Source organism: Lineus longissimus, chromosome 15 (assembly GCF_910592395.1).
Source record: "Lineus longissimus chromosome 15, tnLinLong1.2, whole genome shotgun sequence".
NCBI lineage: Eukaryota > Metazoa > Nemertea > Pilidiophora > Heteronemertea > Lineidae > Lineus > Lineus longissimus.
In genome coordinates, this window is record NC_088322.1 from 8494712 (window position 1) to 8512646 (window position 17935).

The following is a 17935-nucleotide window of genomic DNA, read 5'->3' on the forward strand; positions in this document are numbered from 1 at the left end:
AAAATAAAGTGCGAATATTCGGTCTCTTAATCAATGGCCAGCTGACACGGAGGCAAAACAAAACAAGTTTTGACAGATATTTTTCACCATAGTGCTGATTTTTTGCAAATTACATCATGTTGAAAGCTGTGATTCTGATAGGTGGACCACAGAAAGGTAACTTTGATATTCAAGGTTTGAAACAAAGTGTTCACATTGCGAAAAACGTAATAAATAGAGTGTGTGCAGTGGAGTAATTTCAGGCAATTTTCACTGTGCATTTTATACGTGTATTCCATGTACATTTTGTGTATCGGGGGGCTGATGACCACCTCCGCAGTTAAGGCCCCCTCAAACAAGCGATTTTAATCGCTGCCACCTGCAATTTTAATCGCATGTGCTTCCAAATGTGACAATAAATTAATATTATTATAAATAATAGACCTAGGCCGTTTTCTGCCTTCTGGAGACGCTGGTACCGGTGACGGCAGTGTATCTCACTGGCAAAGGGCCTATTCGTTTTGCTCGTTTGCGGGTGTGGTGCCTGCTGCTAGTGGTGCTGTTCCTTCATGTCTGTTCCTTCACCGCCCTAATTCTCATTCTGGTTCGACAACAGACCTTGGGAGAAATCGGGAGAACATGTCCTTGTCACAGCATAACCACCTGGAGCCTCGACAGTTTGTTAGAAATTAGCATAGGGAAGGGGAGCATGTAGATGATATTCTAGCATGGATATTTTCAGTGTGGTGCTATCATGGCTGTGTTGGTAATAAGTGGGTGGGGAATCGTCTATGGTCTGCTTGCTGTTTGCTGTATACGTGTAGTATGGATACCACCCTTGTGTGATTTCCAAGGTATAACATCAGCACCAATATGTCATTATTGACTGAAGATAAGTGAAGCATTGTTCAGCTGGGCAGCTGATATGGCACTATTCCTATTCCTAAAGGCTTGCCAATAAACACATTTTCAATGTTCAGTATCTAGAGTAGGCTCTGATTCTGAGCCTGAAGACTAGTTAAGGTCGGCTGGATCAAATCTAAGTCAAATAGTTAAGTTCTGTTATGTGGACGCTTGATCTAGTATTACTATTAGTAAAAATATTTAAGACGGAGACAGGTGACAATACAATACATGTTCGGAATGAATCTACATTCAGCTTGGCTGTTGTATTCAGGACTACCGTAATTAAATGGTGTGCAATTTTCTCTTATTTTCAGGGACACGGTTCCGGCCACTATCCCTTGATATTCCCAAACCACTTTTCCCCGTGGCTGGATTCCCCATGGTCTATCATCACATCGAGGCCTGTGCCAAGGTAAGACTAAGTTTGATCACAAAAACTAGGCATTGCTTAATAAATCTGTCATGTAACACTAACAGAACTCGGAGAGTCACAGCCCAAGTTCCCAATGATATTGGTAAAGGCAATTTTGGGAGGTGAAACATTTTCAGTCCTATTCCGACCAGAAGAGTTGATACATTAAGGACACCCTCTGGACTGACAAGTGCTGTCCTTAATGGAGAGGTGTCCTGATTAGAGAGGTCAAATTGAATGAAAACACCTAGGTTGGGGCCAAAACTAGTGTCCTCAATAGAGAGGTTGTCCTTAATAGAGAGGTGTCCACTATTAGAGAGGTTCTACTGTACATGTATTCATCTTCTCTAGGTTCCGGGAATGAAGGAGATCATTCTGATTGGGTTTTATCAGCCAAACGATGCCTTGAGCCGCTTCCTTGGAAACGTCCAACAGGATTTTAAACTCCCAATCAGGTAAGAATTCAGACTCTGAAATCAACCATTCAGTGTTCAGGGATGAAAGTTCAGCCCTATTTGGTGAGACAGGCAACCTCAATTTGGCCAGTGTGAGCAGAATAGTCATTGCTCAGGATTGCTGTTTCTACCTTTGTAGCTCTTAAAATTGGCCTTTTCTGAAACTTTGAAGTGAACTGACTCCTGATGTTACAGTCAGGATCAGAGAAGTCGGCCTTAGGAGTGCTTAGCTGTGCTGGTTTAGTGTTGTAGCTACAAGGGGGGGGGGGGGTAATGTGGTAGTGTGGTGGAGCTGCAGTGATAAGGAATACAACTCATGATTTTCATTGAAGTACCAGCAGGGTGTGACATCAGGTGCAAAAGATGTCATAGAATGTTTTACATTGGAATATGTGTACCGAAAATCAAATGTTTGTAGAGATAAACCTTCCATCTGTGGTAATTATAATATAATAGCTGCAAGATTGTCAACTTCTTCTGAAAATTATCAATACTGAAATATTCCCCTGTTCTAATTGTAGTGCCGTATCTTTCAGGTATCTCCAGGAGTACACCCCGTTGGGGACAGCCGGTGGCATCTATCATTTTCGTGACCAGATTCTGGCCGGAAACCCAGAGTACTTCTTCGTACTGAATTCTGACGTCTGTTGTGATTTTGTCCTTGACAGCATGCTGCAATTCCATAAAACGAGAGGCAATGGGGCACACTTCACTATCATGGCAACAGAGGTATACACCCATCCTCCTTGCACATGACCTGAACTCTAGTTTTTGATGACATCATTCCGTCCCTGCTTGAATTGGCCACCATTACCTTCAAATGGCCCTGACTAGGCAGGGCACAGCTTACCACCCTACCTTGGAAGCAGCCACCCAACATCGGTCTAGAATTTTGTGAAGGGTTACCATAGGGCCACCACTCAGGAATACCACCCTACCTTGAGAATACCCTATGGAGAACACTGCTATGCCATTTCGTTATCTTTAGACCTCTGGCCCTCTAGTCACCTAGATGTTTGTGACATGATTAGAACTAAAAAGTCTTGATTGACACTGTTTTATTCTAAATGTCATGTTTTTGTGATTTTGTCCCCAAAGCGTGGTTGCAGCCATTTTCAGTTCATTTACTCTGCGCTATCGCCAACAAAATGCATAATGTCACAGCTAGGTCATCCTTGTTCTGTTCCTATTTAGAAATAATGTTGAAAATCCAGCACTTTAATGCTCAGTCAGTAATTTAACCTGGGCAAATTAGTGTCCTTTGTCAAGTTGCTTTACCGAAATCCCTCTCCCCTTACACTTACAGGCCGCGAGACAGCAGGCCTTGCAGTACGGCTGCATTGTAGAAAATAAAGAAACGCATGAGGTCCTTCATTACGTTGAGAAGCCCAGTAGTTACGTCAGTGCCAGTATCAACTGCGGCATGTACCTTTTCTCCCCGGAAATCTTCGAACACATCAAGGACGTCTTCCAGAAACATCAGGAGAGAAATTTCAAGTAGGTTTTTGTCCATCTGGACTTAAGAGCCCTTTAGAGTTCCATCTAATCTCTCCTTGTAACTTATTGAAAATAAATTATATAATATTTTCACTCGTCACTGGTGTCCATCAGACTGTTGATATTACACTGGTCACTGGTGTCCATCTCGTACACTGATCACTGGTGTCCATCTCGTACACTGATCACCGATGTCCATCTCTTAATATTTTCATGAAAGAATGAAATCACAAAGATTCAATTTCTGACACCATCATTTGAGGAATAAATTACCTTGAAAAAGTTGCACAAAATTATTCATACCCGTCACTTTCTTCTAGCTTGACACTTTTTTACCTGAAATTATTTCTACTTTTGATAAAAAATACTATAATAGAAGTTACATCAAAAACACATGATGGGTTTTTGGTTACATATGACTTTTGATACTCTCTTAATGTCGAGGAGAGTTTCGTCCATCGATAGACTTGTCTCTATAGATATGGTGCCTACATGTGAGCACTTAGGCCACATTTCTTTAAACAAAAGCGCGAGATGTTGACACAGGCAGCACATGCAGGCAGCCATGATTTAAAAGAGTTTGATGATGTTATAGTGTCTCGTAAGCCTTCATAGGCTGGCATTATAGTACGTAATGGTGACACTTTAATAAATAAATATATATATATACAGCAAAGGCGGTGGGCTCAAAAACACTGCTTCGGTTGTGCACATACGCTTTTGAATACCCCCCCCCCCCCCCCCACGTCATGCATGTCATACCTGTATGCATCTCATGTGCTCTGGCACCATACCTCTCCACCCTCGGTGCATAGGTACTATACATGCTTTATGGGCGGCCCCTTACTGAAACTTCACGCCTGAAAGCAAGAATTCATGAATTCTTCAACTAATGCTGGTCTCTAAAAATGATTTTTTGTCAGTGTTGCTAGGCAGTTTTGCACGGCTTGAGAATTTTAGGCAGGCCTATGCTTACACTCCGTTGTAGTGCATTATATTGCAGTCTGTTGCTTTTCCAATTATCCTATTTGGAAAAGTCACAGTTCTGCTTGAAGCTACTTTTGTGTGAAAAGCCAACGCATCTCATACCCAAGTTGTCCATTTAAATCTATCCGTGTCGTAGCTACCTTTCGAGAAGGAAATTCAGTTTGTGCGATTCTTCTCTTTATCTTTGATCCTCGAACCGTGGTCAGAATTTTGTTTTTCACCTCGCGAGCTCACATTTAAAGATATATTTTCTGTTCTTTTTTACTCAACGAAAATAGTAGCCAACTATAACTACTCTGTCACGATACTCACTAATTTCTAACTTCGGTGTGGTCAAAAAGCTGTGAGATTAGAGTTTAGAAGTTAATAGATGATTGCAAATAAAAGCAGAAAATACTGACTCTGAGAGATAAGTCACACTAAAGTCATCTTCAACTGGTACATGCACATGTTGTATGATTGTACTTTGAGGGCATACTTCTAAATCGTGAACAAAATTTTGAGCTGTTATATTGCCCAGCAAGAGCTAAGCAAAACCTTTGTTATGAATTTTGTTGATAAGAAGGGTCCTTGTCTGGGTCTGGTACCTGCGGTCAATTGCAATGGTTCTGTGAGTGACCTAAACCTTAGCGCGAATTACATTTCGAAATGCATTTCTACGTCTCAAAAACTGGTCCGTTAACTACCTGATTCACAGCTTTTTGCCACTCATCCCTCGACTGTCACTTTTCAGAATTCACTCCACTTTCTTACACTATTCAGCACAAATTTATTTTCTTCCTGTTTGTGTTTCAGCTTTGATAGCTTGGACTGGGAGAGGTTTGTGATATATTGCATTGTGTAGTCTGTACAGCGAAGCTGAGAGAATCAACTTATTGGAATAAAATTTTGTAGCTAGATATCTACATGTAGTACCAGTATATTTGTGCATATACGGGATGTCCTCGTGAATACCGGTAGCCTGTCCTTTCTGCACTATAAAAGTAGGACCATACATTTCGAAGGTCCACAAAAGGGTACCAGTAGGATTAAGTAGGCCCTGGTCCCACCTTTATTGTGACTTGTCATGCACAATCTGCAAAGCGCCGCTTCCCATAGCGCCCTGGAACATTGACTAACAAAACATTAGAAATACCCGCTGGTGTGGCTTACAGATCTTTAGCCAATGACTGTGACGACCTGTGCATACATTTAAATAATACTGTTCATGGAGTATAAATAGCCAATTATAATATATGCAATATGGCACCCAAAGAGGCCTCTTCAAAATGGCACCCGATACCGGTATTCACGAGGACGACATGGATTTCAATCAGTGTGCTGTACATGTACATACATAATGTACATAGCTTAATTTAGGGTGTGCCTCAAAACCGTTTCACTGGTACTTGAAAAATGTGCACAAGACCTGCATAAATACCACCATGTTTAATACAGCTTTGATGCTACTTTCTATTTGGGATATTATCTTCTATTTAAAAAAAAACTATTTGGGCGAAAAATATTATTGTTTATAAATTTTTCTGACCATAATCTGCATTGTTCACAATTTTAAAGTTCTCTCGGTCCGACCATACTCCGCATTGTTCACAATTTTAAAGTTGTCTCGGTCCGACCGTACTCTGCATTATTCACAATTTTAAAGCAGTCTGGCATTAAAGCTCCAAAGTTGATTTTCTAAGATTTCTCTGCATTGTTCGGTTGTTCTTGTTCATCTGGTGTATGGCATGCCTTGTTTCAACACAGCTCCAGGTCTCTTATTGGAGGATGTTCCCCCCGGTTGAGTGTCTCTCTGAGAGTCCGCATTAATTCTTTCTTTACAGCTCTGTTGATCAGTCTCCCCCCAAAATACATCACTGAACGTTGCTTTATTTGTTTCATTCAACCCCCACCCCATGTCTCATCGGAGGACGTTCCCCAGTGGAGTGTCTCTCCGAATCAATCCTTTCATCACAATTCTGTTTATCTACCCCTTTCCTTCAGCCGCATGTCTCTCGAAGGCAATGGTGTTGCATCAAACTGAAATGGAACGAAAATAGATCAAAAACAAAAATGAACAATGTCGCTTTATTTGTTAAAGAGCCCCGGCTGTAGCCCTCGGTTCAACCCCCACCTCATGTCTCAATGGAGGATGTTCCCCAGTGGAGTGTCTCTCCGAATCAATTCTTTCTTTGCAGTTCTGTCTACCCCAACCCGTCCATCTCTGGCTGCATGTCGCTTTATTTGTTCTTATGAAATTTTAGCCCTCTGTTGAGGGCCCATTCTTCCCTCATTCCAAGACTCCATTCTTCCCTCCAAAACAGCACTTACACTGTCTTTGTGATTTTTCCAATCCAGAATACTTTATTCTGGAATCATGGAGAATGAAATCATGAATGCACTGGATGTATATCTGTTTCCTATCGGTTTAGGGATCATTCAACATTTCCACAAGAAAACAGAGAAAGTACACTTTTCTCAGACCCCTTTCATCTCACAAAAGAGTACTCAACCTTGTCTTTGTGATGTTTCCAATTTCTTGATTGAATGCTTGATTGAATGCTTTGATTGAATGCTTTGCATGCATTTCCCTTTCCTATTTGTTTAGGGGTCATTCAACATTTTCAAATGAGTATTGAGAGTACATTTCCTCAGACCCGCCCCCTCCCCCTTCCTCCCAAAGTACTGTATCAAAGGTTGATTTCTAAATGAACATTCTCACTTATGTACCGGGATTTGAACAGTGACTGTGCACATCTGCCCCAAGTGTAACCTTACATGTAGTACACTCATGTGATAATGTTGAAAATGTTGAACTGCCCCTAGGGGAAACATGGTTGGGTATTATCGTATCACTAAATGTCTGACATAAATGTCTTCTTCGCATGAATTTCAAATTTTGCATGAGTGTTTTAAATTCGATAACTTGTGGGAGACATTTGATTGTAATAGTGAAGCTAATCGGCTGCATGTTGTAACCTGGACAAAATGCTCAGTGGAGGACTCTGATGTTGTATTGACATAATAAATAGCACTTCCAATTTCAGCAAATATTTTCCAATGTCAGTCTTTTTGTCCCTCACAACCTGCATCAATGTTGGCAAATTAATATTACCTCCACTAGAAATTCCAGGTATTACAATAAAGTAGTTTTAAGTTTGCATATGATATTATTTTTAATTAATGTTAAAAAGTTAATATTTAAAACTAAATGGAATATGTAATATGTAGGCTTCACGACCACGTGTATATACACATGAATCCACTTTTTGGACAATAATGGCACAACCTCCCTATTAAGGACACCTCTACATTACGCACAACAACGCCCAGTCCCATGGGTGTCCGCTGTAGAGAGGTAGTACTGTACATGTAAATAGAATAATGAGATGTTAGCTTTAGTTTGCAGTTTCTATTAGATCCAGGTACTTTTTCAACTGATTTCTGATGCAATACGTTTATTTACATGTCATTTTCAGTTCGAACCACACGAGTCTGAACAAGGACCGCATCATGTTAGAGAAGGAGATCTTCTCACCGTTGGCCGGGACGGGATTGTTGTTCGTGTATCACACGGATAGGTTCTGGAGTCAGATCAAGTCAGCCGGGTGAGATTATCAAGCAACTAACGCAAACTGTGAAATGTCCACAAAGCTAAAAGTTGGGAAGTTGACCGACTTGACTGAACCCCTGTTCCTCCGAGTGGAGCACAGGTCGCCGACAAGATTTTTTCACTTCCTCCTATCCTGGGCAGTCGAGTTCTCTCAACTTTGGTTCCTCTATCCCTCTCGTCCCAGCCTCGTGTTCTGTCCATGTGGTACTTGGCCTGCCTGGACGCCGCTTGCCTAGCGGATTCCACCCGAGTGCATGCCTCAGGTGATGTTTTTCCTAGGCTTTCTCCGGGCATGGTAGAGCCAGTTCCACTTCCTTCACTGGTCTTGCAGTTCTATCTGATCCTGATTTCTTCTCTCCCACACATGCTGATGATTCTGTCGGCAAATTTGCTCATTTTCAATTGGTGGTAATCGGGACCCTAATGCAAGAGGAAAAAAATTGATTAGTCTACTGTGTAGTAAGGATGACTTTTGCCTTTCTAATATGTGATTTTGTTGTTGTTGTTGGGATCATAATCAGTCGTTATAGTAAACAATGGTTGTAACATTTCAGTGCTGCTATCTATGCTAATCGTCACTACCTGGCAATTTACCATGAGAAGCATCCAGATCGACTCGCCAAGAATGTCGAGGGCAGACCTAAGATTATAGGTGATGTGTTCATCCATGAGACAGCTACCGTCCATCCTACAGCTGTGGTAAGTTAGACCTAAGATTATAGGTGATGTGTTCACCCATGAGACAGCTACCGCCATCCTACATCTGTGGTAAGTTATACCTAAGGTCATAGGTGATGTGTTCATCCATGAGACAGCTACCGCCATCCTACATCTGTGGTAAGTTATACCTAAAGTCATAGGTGATGTGTTCATCCCCGACACAGACGCCGTCGATTAGTCTTTTGACGATCAAGTCAACCAGAATGCAGAATTCACTTCAAGAGGAAGCACAAGACAAAATAGACTGCTGATACTACCTGTGTAGTGCTTTAATCTTTGCTTCCTTTTCTAGCTCGGGCCTAACGTCACCGTCGGCAAGAATGTCAATATTGGCCCTGGAGTCCGCATCCGCGAGTCCATGATCCTTGAAGGTGCCACCCTGAAGGACCACTGCTGTATTCTCCACAGTATCGTTGGCTGGAATTGTATCGTTGGGGCGTGGACGAGGATCGAGGGAACGCCGAATGACCCAAACCCGAACAAACCGTTTGCTAAACTCGAGACAAATCCACTGTTCAATCATGATGGCCGCCTGAATCCTTCCATTACAGTTATAGGTAAGTGAGAATGTCGCTCACTCATGTCTTAATAGGCCCTATGGTGGTCTTAAAGTTGGATGTCTTCACTTGATCTTCTGTGGCACCCAAAATGCAACTTAAAACCTTTGTGGGGCAGGATTTAAAAAAATTCCATCAGGCCCAAATCTATACGAGTGGGGGAAATAAAATAAAATACATGCTTATTTTTTATCAATTTCAGTCTCGGATCATACAAGGGGACCCAAAAATTGGTTGAAATTGGTCGTCGGGAAATATATTCTTTCATTTCTCTCTATCTTATGGTTGGGGGAGAAAAAAGTGTCAAGAAGGGTCGTCGGGACTCTTATTTTTTTTTTTCCACATTCTGGAAAATGACCCCAGGGGGATTCGTAATCCAACAAATAAAAAAAGCCTTATAAGGGCTATGTTCACTTCTCCTGATTTACTTGTTCTCTCTTTCAGGATCTGATGTACAAATTCCAAGTGAAGTCGTGGTGCTGAACTCGATCGTGCTGCCGAACAAGGATCTCCTTCGAAGCACCAAGAACCAGATCATTTTGTAAAACATTTTCCGCTGGTTTTTTGCTGCATCTTCAAACGATGGAAATTTTCATTACCAAGCATCATGCTTTATACCAATATCTCATTCAGAGACAGCTGAATTAGAAAATGTTTGACACTGTGTGAATGAAGAAGTTGTTTCCAAAATATGGTTTATGCCACATGTGAAATTTCCGAGTTGGCTCAGCTATTGTGTTTTAACTTTTAGCGCAAGCTTTTATACTTTCGGTAGTGTGTAGCTAGCTAAAGGTATACCCGGCTTTGTGGGTATGGGGATGTTGGCTTTGTGCATGTATCTGGTTTTCCCTTCCATGCCTTGTCCAAGTTAAAAGCGGCACGTTTACTTGTAGATGTAGGTCTCGGAGAGAAATGAAGTAATCCTCTGTATTCACTGACCTCTCTAAGTGGACTTGGGGTCACGGTTGTACTGAAACACTAATAGAATAATGATAGGCATCTTGACCCTCAAGTTTTGGATCTACTCCACCGACCAGGACTCCGTTACACCATGAGGGGAGGTTATGGACGGAGTACCCCTGATGGTTCAGAATGAATGATAGGGAATTTGTACTTAATGTATCAAGTCTGTGTCGAGGTGCCTTCTCAAATTCATTGATGCCACTATACTGGTTTGGGTTCTCCCAATGCTGTCAACTTCTTTCCCAAAATTCTGTCAGTTTTCAGTCAAAGGTGGTTTGTGTGGCATCAGTGAAATTTAGGATGGTCCCTTATACTTTGTTTGTCGAGAAAATATTTGGAAACTTGTACAATAAGAGTAATATAATGTATTAATAAATAATCTTTCTTACAAAAATTTTGTTGGCTGTCTTAGTATTGGTGTTGATTTTTGATGTAAACTGGTTGTGATGCTGTCCACGCTGATCCTATTGTGTGGACTGATTGTGACATAGGTGACGATCGGATCCTCTTTTGAACTGGTTGCAACATTGTCCTCCCTGATTCCAAATTTTGTACTGGTTGTGACATCGTCCTCCCTGATCCTATTGTGTTTTCCTGGTTGTAGCATTGTCCTTCTGATTCTAAAGTGTAAGTTGTCCCCCTTGAACTTATGTTTTGACTGGTTGTGATATTGTCCTCCCCGATTCTAAAAGTATACGTGGTTGTGACATTATCCACCCTGGTGAACTGACTGTGACATTGTCAACCATGATTCTAAGTGTGTTATGATGTTGTCCACACTAATCCTACTGTGTTGAATGGCTTCGACCTGATCCTACTGTGTGCACCCTGATTCTAAAACTATAAACTGGTTGTGACATTGTCCTACTCAACCAGAGAGCGAGCATCAGTGGGTCTTCCGTGGACCAGGTTCAACCCCAACTGGAGAACCATAACCACCTTTGCCGTGGCTCAAGTTGTTGTTTATTAATTCTGCCCCTTATTAACTTCCAGTAAGCCACGAATTCTTGCAGTTTGGGAAAGCTTTCCTAAAGATAGAAAGGTCCTGGTTCTGTCGGAGGTACAATGACCATATGGGTACATCCTGAAGGTACATGAGTTGTCTCAATGGACCTTAATGATGCCGTCCCAGGTACAATAGGTACCTGGGGTACTTGAGCTGCCAGGTAGGGTCATTGGGCCTGAGCACAGTGAGACTGACACACTACCAGAGGTAGAGGGGTGCTGATGCTGTCCTTGGGTACATGAGGTTCCTAAGGTACATGAGTTGTCAAGTAGAGTGGGCCTTTTACATGTACCGGTGCATGGAATTGCTACCAAAGGCTGAAATTTCCAAAACTTGTCCCAGGTTCATGGGCTGAATCAAGTGCATCTCGGAGGTCAAGAAGTTGTCTCAGTGACCAGTAGCTTGGGTCCAGATGCTGTCCAAAGTACACGAGAAACCTCATGAGTTACTTCAAGAAGGCTACTTTAAATGCCAAGTAGGGAACATATGGGTCTGTCTTCAAGAGTACAGAGGGATGGTCCGGACGACATTCAGATCTCACTGTCTTCTGTCTTTCCCAACTTCTGACTGGTGTGACAGGAAATAGCCCCTGACCTTTACAACTTGAAGCTGGTGTACGCGCAGAAGGCATATTCATCTGTCTTTCATAGTATGGCTAGTGTAGCAGGATGAATAGGTCTATAAAAGACTTAGTTACGGAGCCGATGTATGGGATATAGGGGACTATTCCTCATGTTACACCAACTATAGGTTGTGAAAGACAAAGACCAATTCCTCCTGCTTCACCAGCCATAGTCTGTAAAAGAAAGATGACTATTACTAACAAAAGTTTGTGAAAGACAAGGGACTATTCTTCCTTCTACATCAGTCACTGGCCATGAAAGGCTGGCGTCTATTCCTCCTTCTACACCAGCAATAGATTGTGAAAGACTTGTGTCTTATTCTCCAGCTACACTCTCCACGAGTTGTGAAACACAGGGGACTTTTCCTCCTGTTACACAAGCCAAAGGCTATAAAAGACAGGAGACCACTATCAACTACATTTACAATAAGGTGTGCAAGTGCAGGCAAAAAAGAATTTGAAAAACGTGCAAGGTATACAAACTGATTTTACACTATGTTAGATGAATCTACAGGACTATAAAAGACTTAGTTACAGAAGCAATGTATGGGATATAGGGGACTATTTCTCCTGTTACACCAACTAGAGGTTGCGAAAGACAGGACGCTCTTCCTCCTGGTGCACTAGCAACAAGCTACAAAAGACTGAGGACAATTCCTTCTGTTTCACCAGCTACAGGTTGTAAAAGACAAGGACCTATTCCCCCTGCAACACCAGCCATTCTCTGTGAAATAAATGAGACTATTCCTCCCGCCACACCAGCCGAAGGCTGTTAAAGACAGCAGACTATTCCACGTGTTACATGTACTAGCAACAGGTTGTGAAAGACAAGGGACTGTTCTTCCTGCTACACCAGTCACAGGCAATGAAAGACAAGGGACTATTCCTCCTGCTATACAAACTACAGGTTGTGAAATACAAGGACTTATTCCTCCTGCTTCACCAGCCACAGCCGGTAAAAGAAAGATGACTATTACTAACTAAAGGTTGAGAAAGACAAGGGACTATTCTTCCTGCTACAGCACTCACAGGCTCTGAAAGACAGGGAACTATTCCTCCTGCTATACAAACTTCAGGTTGTAACAGACAAAGGACTATTCTTCCTGCTACACCAGTCACAGGCCATGAAAGGTTGGCGTCTATTTCTCCTGCTACACCAGCAATAGATTGTGAAAGACATGTGTCTAGTTCTCCAGCTACACTCTCCACGAGTTGTGAAACACAGGAGACTATTCTTCCTGTTACACCAGCCAAAGGCTATAAAAGACAAGAGACTACTACCAACGACATTTACAATATGGTGTGCAAGTGCAGGCAAAAAAGAATTTGAAAAACGTGCAACGTATAGAAACTAATTATACACTATGTTAGATGAATCTACAGGACTATAAAATACTTAGATACAGAAGCAATGTATGGGATATAGGGGACCATTTCTCCTGTTACACCAACTAGATGTTGCAAAAGACAGGACACTCTTCTTCCTGGTGCACAGGCAACAAGCTACAAAAGACTGATGACAATTCCTTCTGTTTCACCAGCTACAGGTTGTAAAAGACAAGGACCTATTCCTCCTGCAACACCAGCCATTCTCTGTGAAATAAATGAGACTATTCCTCCCGATACACCAGCCGAAGGCTGTTAAAGACAGCAGACTATTCCTCGTGTTACATGTACTAGCAACAGGGTGTGAAAGACAAGGGACTATTATTCCTGCTACAACAGTCACAGGCAATGAAAGATAGGGGACTATTCCTCCTGCTATACAAACTACAGGTTGTGAAAGACATATCATTCGATCTCGCTACACTTACAACAGGTTGTGAAACACAAGGGACTATTCCTCCTGTTGCACCAGTCACAGGCTATAAAAGACAGGACACTACTACCTACCACATTTACAATAAGGTTTGCAAGTGCAGGCAAAAAAGAATTTGAAAAACGTGCAACGTATACAAGCTGATTCTACACTATGTTAGATGAATCTACAGGACTATAAAAGACTTAGTTACGGAAGCGATGTATGGGATATAACGGACTATTTCTCCTGTTACACCAACTAGAGGTTGAAAAAGACAGGATACACATTCTCTTGTTACTATGAAAGACAGCAGACTATTCATCGATCGTGCTGCACTAACTACCGGCTGTGAAAGACAAGGGACTACTGTTCTTCCTGTTACAGCTGTCACAGGCTATGAAAGACAGGGAACTATTCCTCCTGCTATACCATTTTCAGGTTGTGACAGACAAAGGACTATTCTTCCTGTTACACCAGCCACAGCCTGTAAGAGACAGAAAACTGCTACCAACTACATTTACAATAAGTTGTGCAAGTGCAGGCAAAAAATAATTTGGAAAACGTGCAAGGTATACAAATGGATTAAACACTGTTAGATGAATCTACAGGACAATAAAAGGCATAGTTACTGTGGCGATGTATGTGATATAGGGGACTATTCCTCATGTTACACCAACTACAGGTTGTGAAAGACGAGGACCTATCCCTCAAATTCTTTTTTACCTGCACTTGCATACCCTATTGTAAATGTGGTTGGTAGTAGTCTCCTGTCTTTTATAGCCTTTGGCTGGTGTAACGGGAAGAAGAGTCCCCTGTGTTTCACAACTCGTGGAGAGTGTAGCTGGAGAACTAGAGACTTGTCTTTCACAATCTATTGCTGGTGTAGCAGGAGAAATAGACGCCAGCCTTTCATGGTCAGTGACTGGTGTAGAAGGAAGAATAGTCCTTTGTCGGTCATAACCTGAAGTTGGTATAGCAGGAGGAGTAGTTCCCTGTCTTTCATAGCCTGTGAGTGCTGTAGCAGGAAGAATAGCCCCTTGTCTTTCACAACCTTTAGTTAGTAATAGTCATCTTTCTTTGACAAGCTGTGGCTGGTGAAGTAGGGGGAATAGGTCCTTGTCTTTCACAACCTGTAGTTTATATAGCAGGAGGAATTGTCCCCTGTCTTTCATTGCCTGTGACTGGTGCAGCAGGAAGAACAGTCCCTTGTCTTTCACAACCTGTTGCAAGTGTAGCACGATCGATGAATAGTCTGCTGTCCTCTACAGCCTGTAGCTGGATTAGCTGGAGGAAAAGTCCCCTGCCTTTTATAACCTGTTGCTGGTGTTCAGGTGGAATTGTTCCCCCGTCTTTCACAGCCTGTGGCTGGTGTATATAGCAAGAGGAATAGTCTCCTGTCTTTCATTGTGTTTGACAGGTGTAGCAGGAGGAATAGTCTCATTTATTTCACAGAGTATGGCTAGTGTTGCAGGCGGAATAGGTCCTTCTGTTTTACAACCTGTAGCTGGTGAAACAGAAGGAATTGTCCTCAGTTTTTTGTAGCTTGTTGCCTGTGCACCAGGAGGAAGAGTGTCCTGTCTTTCGCAACCTCTAGTTGGTGTAACAGGAGAAATAGTCCCCTATATCCCATACATTGCTTCTGTAACTAAGTCTTTTATAGTCCTGTAGATTCATCTAACATAGTGTATAATCAGTTTGTATACGTTGTACGTTTTTCAAATTCTTTTTGCCTGCACTTGCACACCTTATTGTAAATGTCGTTGGTAGTGGTCTTCTGTCTTTTATAGCCCTTGGCTGGTGTAACAGGAAGAATAGTCCCCTGTGTTTCACAACTCGTGGAGAGTGTAGCTGGAGAATTAGACACATGTCTTTCACAATCTATTGCTGGTGTAGCAGGAGGAATAGACGCCAGCCTTTCATGGCCAATGACTGGTGTAGCAGGAAGAACAGTCCTTTGTCTTTCACAGCCTGTTGCTAGTACATGTAACACGAGGAATAGTCCGCTGTCTTTAACAGCCTTCGCCTGGTGTAGCGGGAGGAAAAGTCTCATTGATTTCACAGAGAATAGCTGGTGTTGCAGGAGGAGTAGGTCCTTGTCTTTTACAACCTGTAGCTGGTGAAACAGAAGGAATTGTCCTCAGTCTTTTGTAGCTTGTTGCCTGTGCACCAGGAAGAAGAGTGTCCTTTCTTTCGCAACCTCTAGTTGGTGTAACAGGAGAAATAGTCACCTATATCCCATACATTGCTTCTGTAACTAAGTCTTTGATAGTCCTGTAGATTCATCTAACATAGTGTATAATCAGTTTGTATAAGTTGCACGTTTTTCAAATTCTTTTTTGCCTGCACTTGCACACCTTATTGTAAATGTCGTTGGGAGTAGTCTTCTCTTTTATAGCCTGTGGCTGGTGTAACAGGAGGAATAGTCCCCTGTGTTTCACAACTCGTGGAGAGTGTAGCTGGAGAACTAGACACATGTCTTTCACAATCTATTACTGGTGTAGCAGGAGAAATAGACGCCAGCCTTTCATGGCCAGTGACTGGTGTAGAAGGAAGAAAAGTCCTTTGTCGGTCATAACCTGAAGTTGGTATAGCAGGAGGAGTAGTTCCCTGTCTTTCATAGCCTGTGAGTGCTGTAGCAGGAAGAATAGTCCCTTGTCTTTCACAACCTTTAGTTAGTAATAGTCATCTTTCTTTGACATGCTGTTGCTGGTGAAGCAGGGGGAATAGGTCATTGTCTTTCACAACCTGTAGTTTATATAGCAGGAGGAATTGTCCCCTGTCGTTCATTGCCTGTGACTGGTGTAGCAGGAAGAACAGTCCCTTGTCTTTCACAACCTGTAGTAAGTGTAGCACGATCGATAAATAGTCTGCTGTCCTTCACAGCCTGTAGCTCATTTAGCTGGAGGAAAAGTCCCCTGCCTTTTATAACCTGTTGCTGGTGTTCAGGTGGAATCGTTCCCCCGTCTTTCACAGCCTGTGGCTGGTGTATATAGCAAGAGGAATAGTCTCCTGTCTTTCATTGTGTTTGACAGGTGTAGCAGGAGGAATAGTCTCAGTTATATATTACAGAGTATGGCTAGTGTTGCAGGCGGAATAGGTCCTTCTCTTTTACAACCTGTAGCTGGTGAAACAGAAGGAATTGTCCACAGTTTTTTGTAGCTTGTTGCCTGTGCACCAGGAGGAAGAGTGTCCTGTCTTTCGAACCTCTAGTTGGTGTAACAGGAGAAATAGTCCCCTATATCCCATACATTGCTTCTGTAACTAAGTCTTTTATAGTCCTGTAGATTCATCTAAAATAGTGTATAATCAGTTTGTATACGTTGTACGTTTTTCAAATTCTTTTTGCCTGCACTTGCACACCTTATTGTAAATGTCGTTGGTAGTGGTCTTCTGTCTTTGATAGCCCTTGGCTGGTGTAACAGGAAGAATAGTCCCCTGTGTTTCACAACTCGTGGAGAGTGTAGCTGGAGAATTAGACATATGTCTTTCACAATCTATTGCTGTAGCAGGAGGAATAGACGCCAGCCTTTCATGGTCAATGACTGGTGTAGCAGGAAGAACAGTCCCTTGTCTTTCACAGCCTGTTGCTAGTACATGTAACACGAGGAATAGTCCGCTGTCTTTAACAGCCTTCGCCTGGTGTAGCGGGAGGAATAGTCTCATTGATTTCACAGAGAATGGCTGGTGTTGCAGGAGGAGTAGGTCCTTCACAATCTATTGCTGGTGTAGCAGGAGAAATAGACGCCAGCCTTTCATGGCCAGTGACTGGTGTAGTAGGAAGAATAGTCCTTTGTCGGTCATAACCTGAAGTTGGTATAGCAGGAGGAATAGTTCCCTGTCTTTCATAGCCTGCGAGTGCTGTAGCAGGAAGAATAGTCCCTTGTCTTTCACAACCTTTAGTTAGTAATAGCCATCTTTCTTTGACATGCTGTGGCTGGTGAAGCAGGGGGAATAGGTCCTTGTCTTTCACAACCTGTAGTTTGTGTAGCAGGCGCGATCGATGAATAGTAGACTGTCTTTTACAGCCTGTGGCTGATTTAGGAAAAGTCCCCTGCCTTTTATAACCTGTTACTGGTGTTGCAGGTGGAATCGTTCCCCCGTCTTTCACAGCCTGTGGCTGGTGTATATAGCAAGAGGAATAGTCTCCTGTCTATCATTGTGTGTGACAGGTGTAGCAGGAGAAATAGTCTCATTTATTTCACAGAGTATTGCTGGTGTTGCAGGCGGAATAGGTCCTTGTCATTTACAACCTGTAGCTGGTGAAACAGAAGGAATTGTCCTCCGTCTTTTGTAGCTTGTTGCTAGTATACCAGGAGGAAGAGTGTCCTGTCTTTGGCAACCTCTAGTTGGTGTAACAGGAGAAATAGTCCCCTATATCCCATACATCGCTTCTGTAACTAAGTCTTTGATAATCCTGTAGATTCATCTAACATAGTGT

At 42.4% G+C, this 17935-nt stretch overlaps 1 protein-coding gene across 2 annotated transcripts; it reads left to right on the forward strand.

Moving 5' to 3' along the window:
- The first annotated feature begins 2 nt into the window (after positions 1 to 2).
- LOC135499624 (mannose-1-phosphate guanyltransferase alpha-A-like) lies at positions 3 to 10451 on the forward strand. Of its 2 annotated transcripts, XM_064790498.1 has the most exons (10): positions 3 to 156; positions 1200 to 1297; positions 1649 to 1752; positions 2289 to 2481; positions 3059 to 3249; positions 5032 to 5055; positions 7695 to 7823; positions 8383 to 8527; positions 8841 to 9105; positions 9550 to 10451. In XM_064790498.1, the coding sequence occupies exons 1-10, from the start codon at positions 117 to 119 to the stop codon at positions 9648 to 9650; spliced, it is 1290 nt and encodes a 429-aa protein (XP_064646568.1). In that variant the 5' UTR covers positions 3 to 116; the 3' UTR covers positions 9651 to 10451. The 2 variants fall into 2 exon arrangements, with proteins under 2 accessions (XP_064646568.1, XP_064646569.1); XM_064790499.1 differs by lacking the exon at positions 5032 to 5055.
- Positions 10452 to 17935: the final 7484 nt, after the last annotated feature.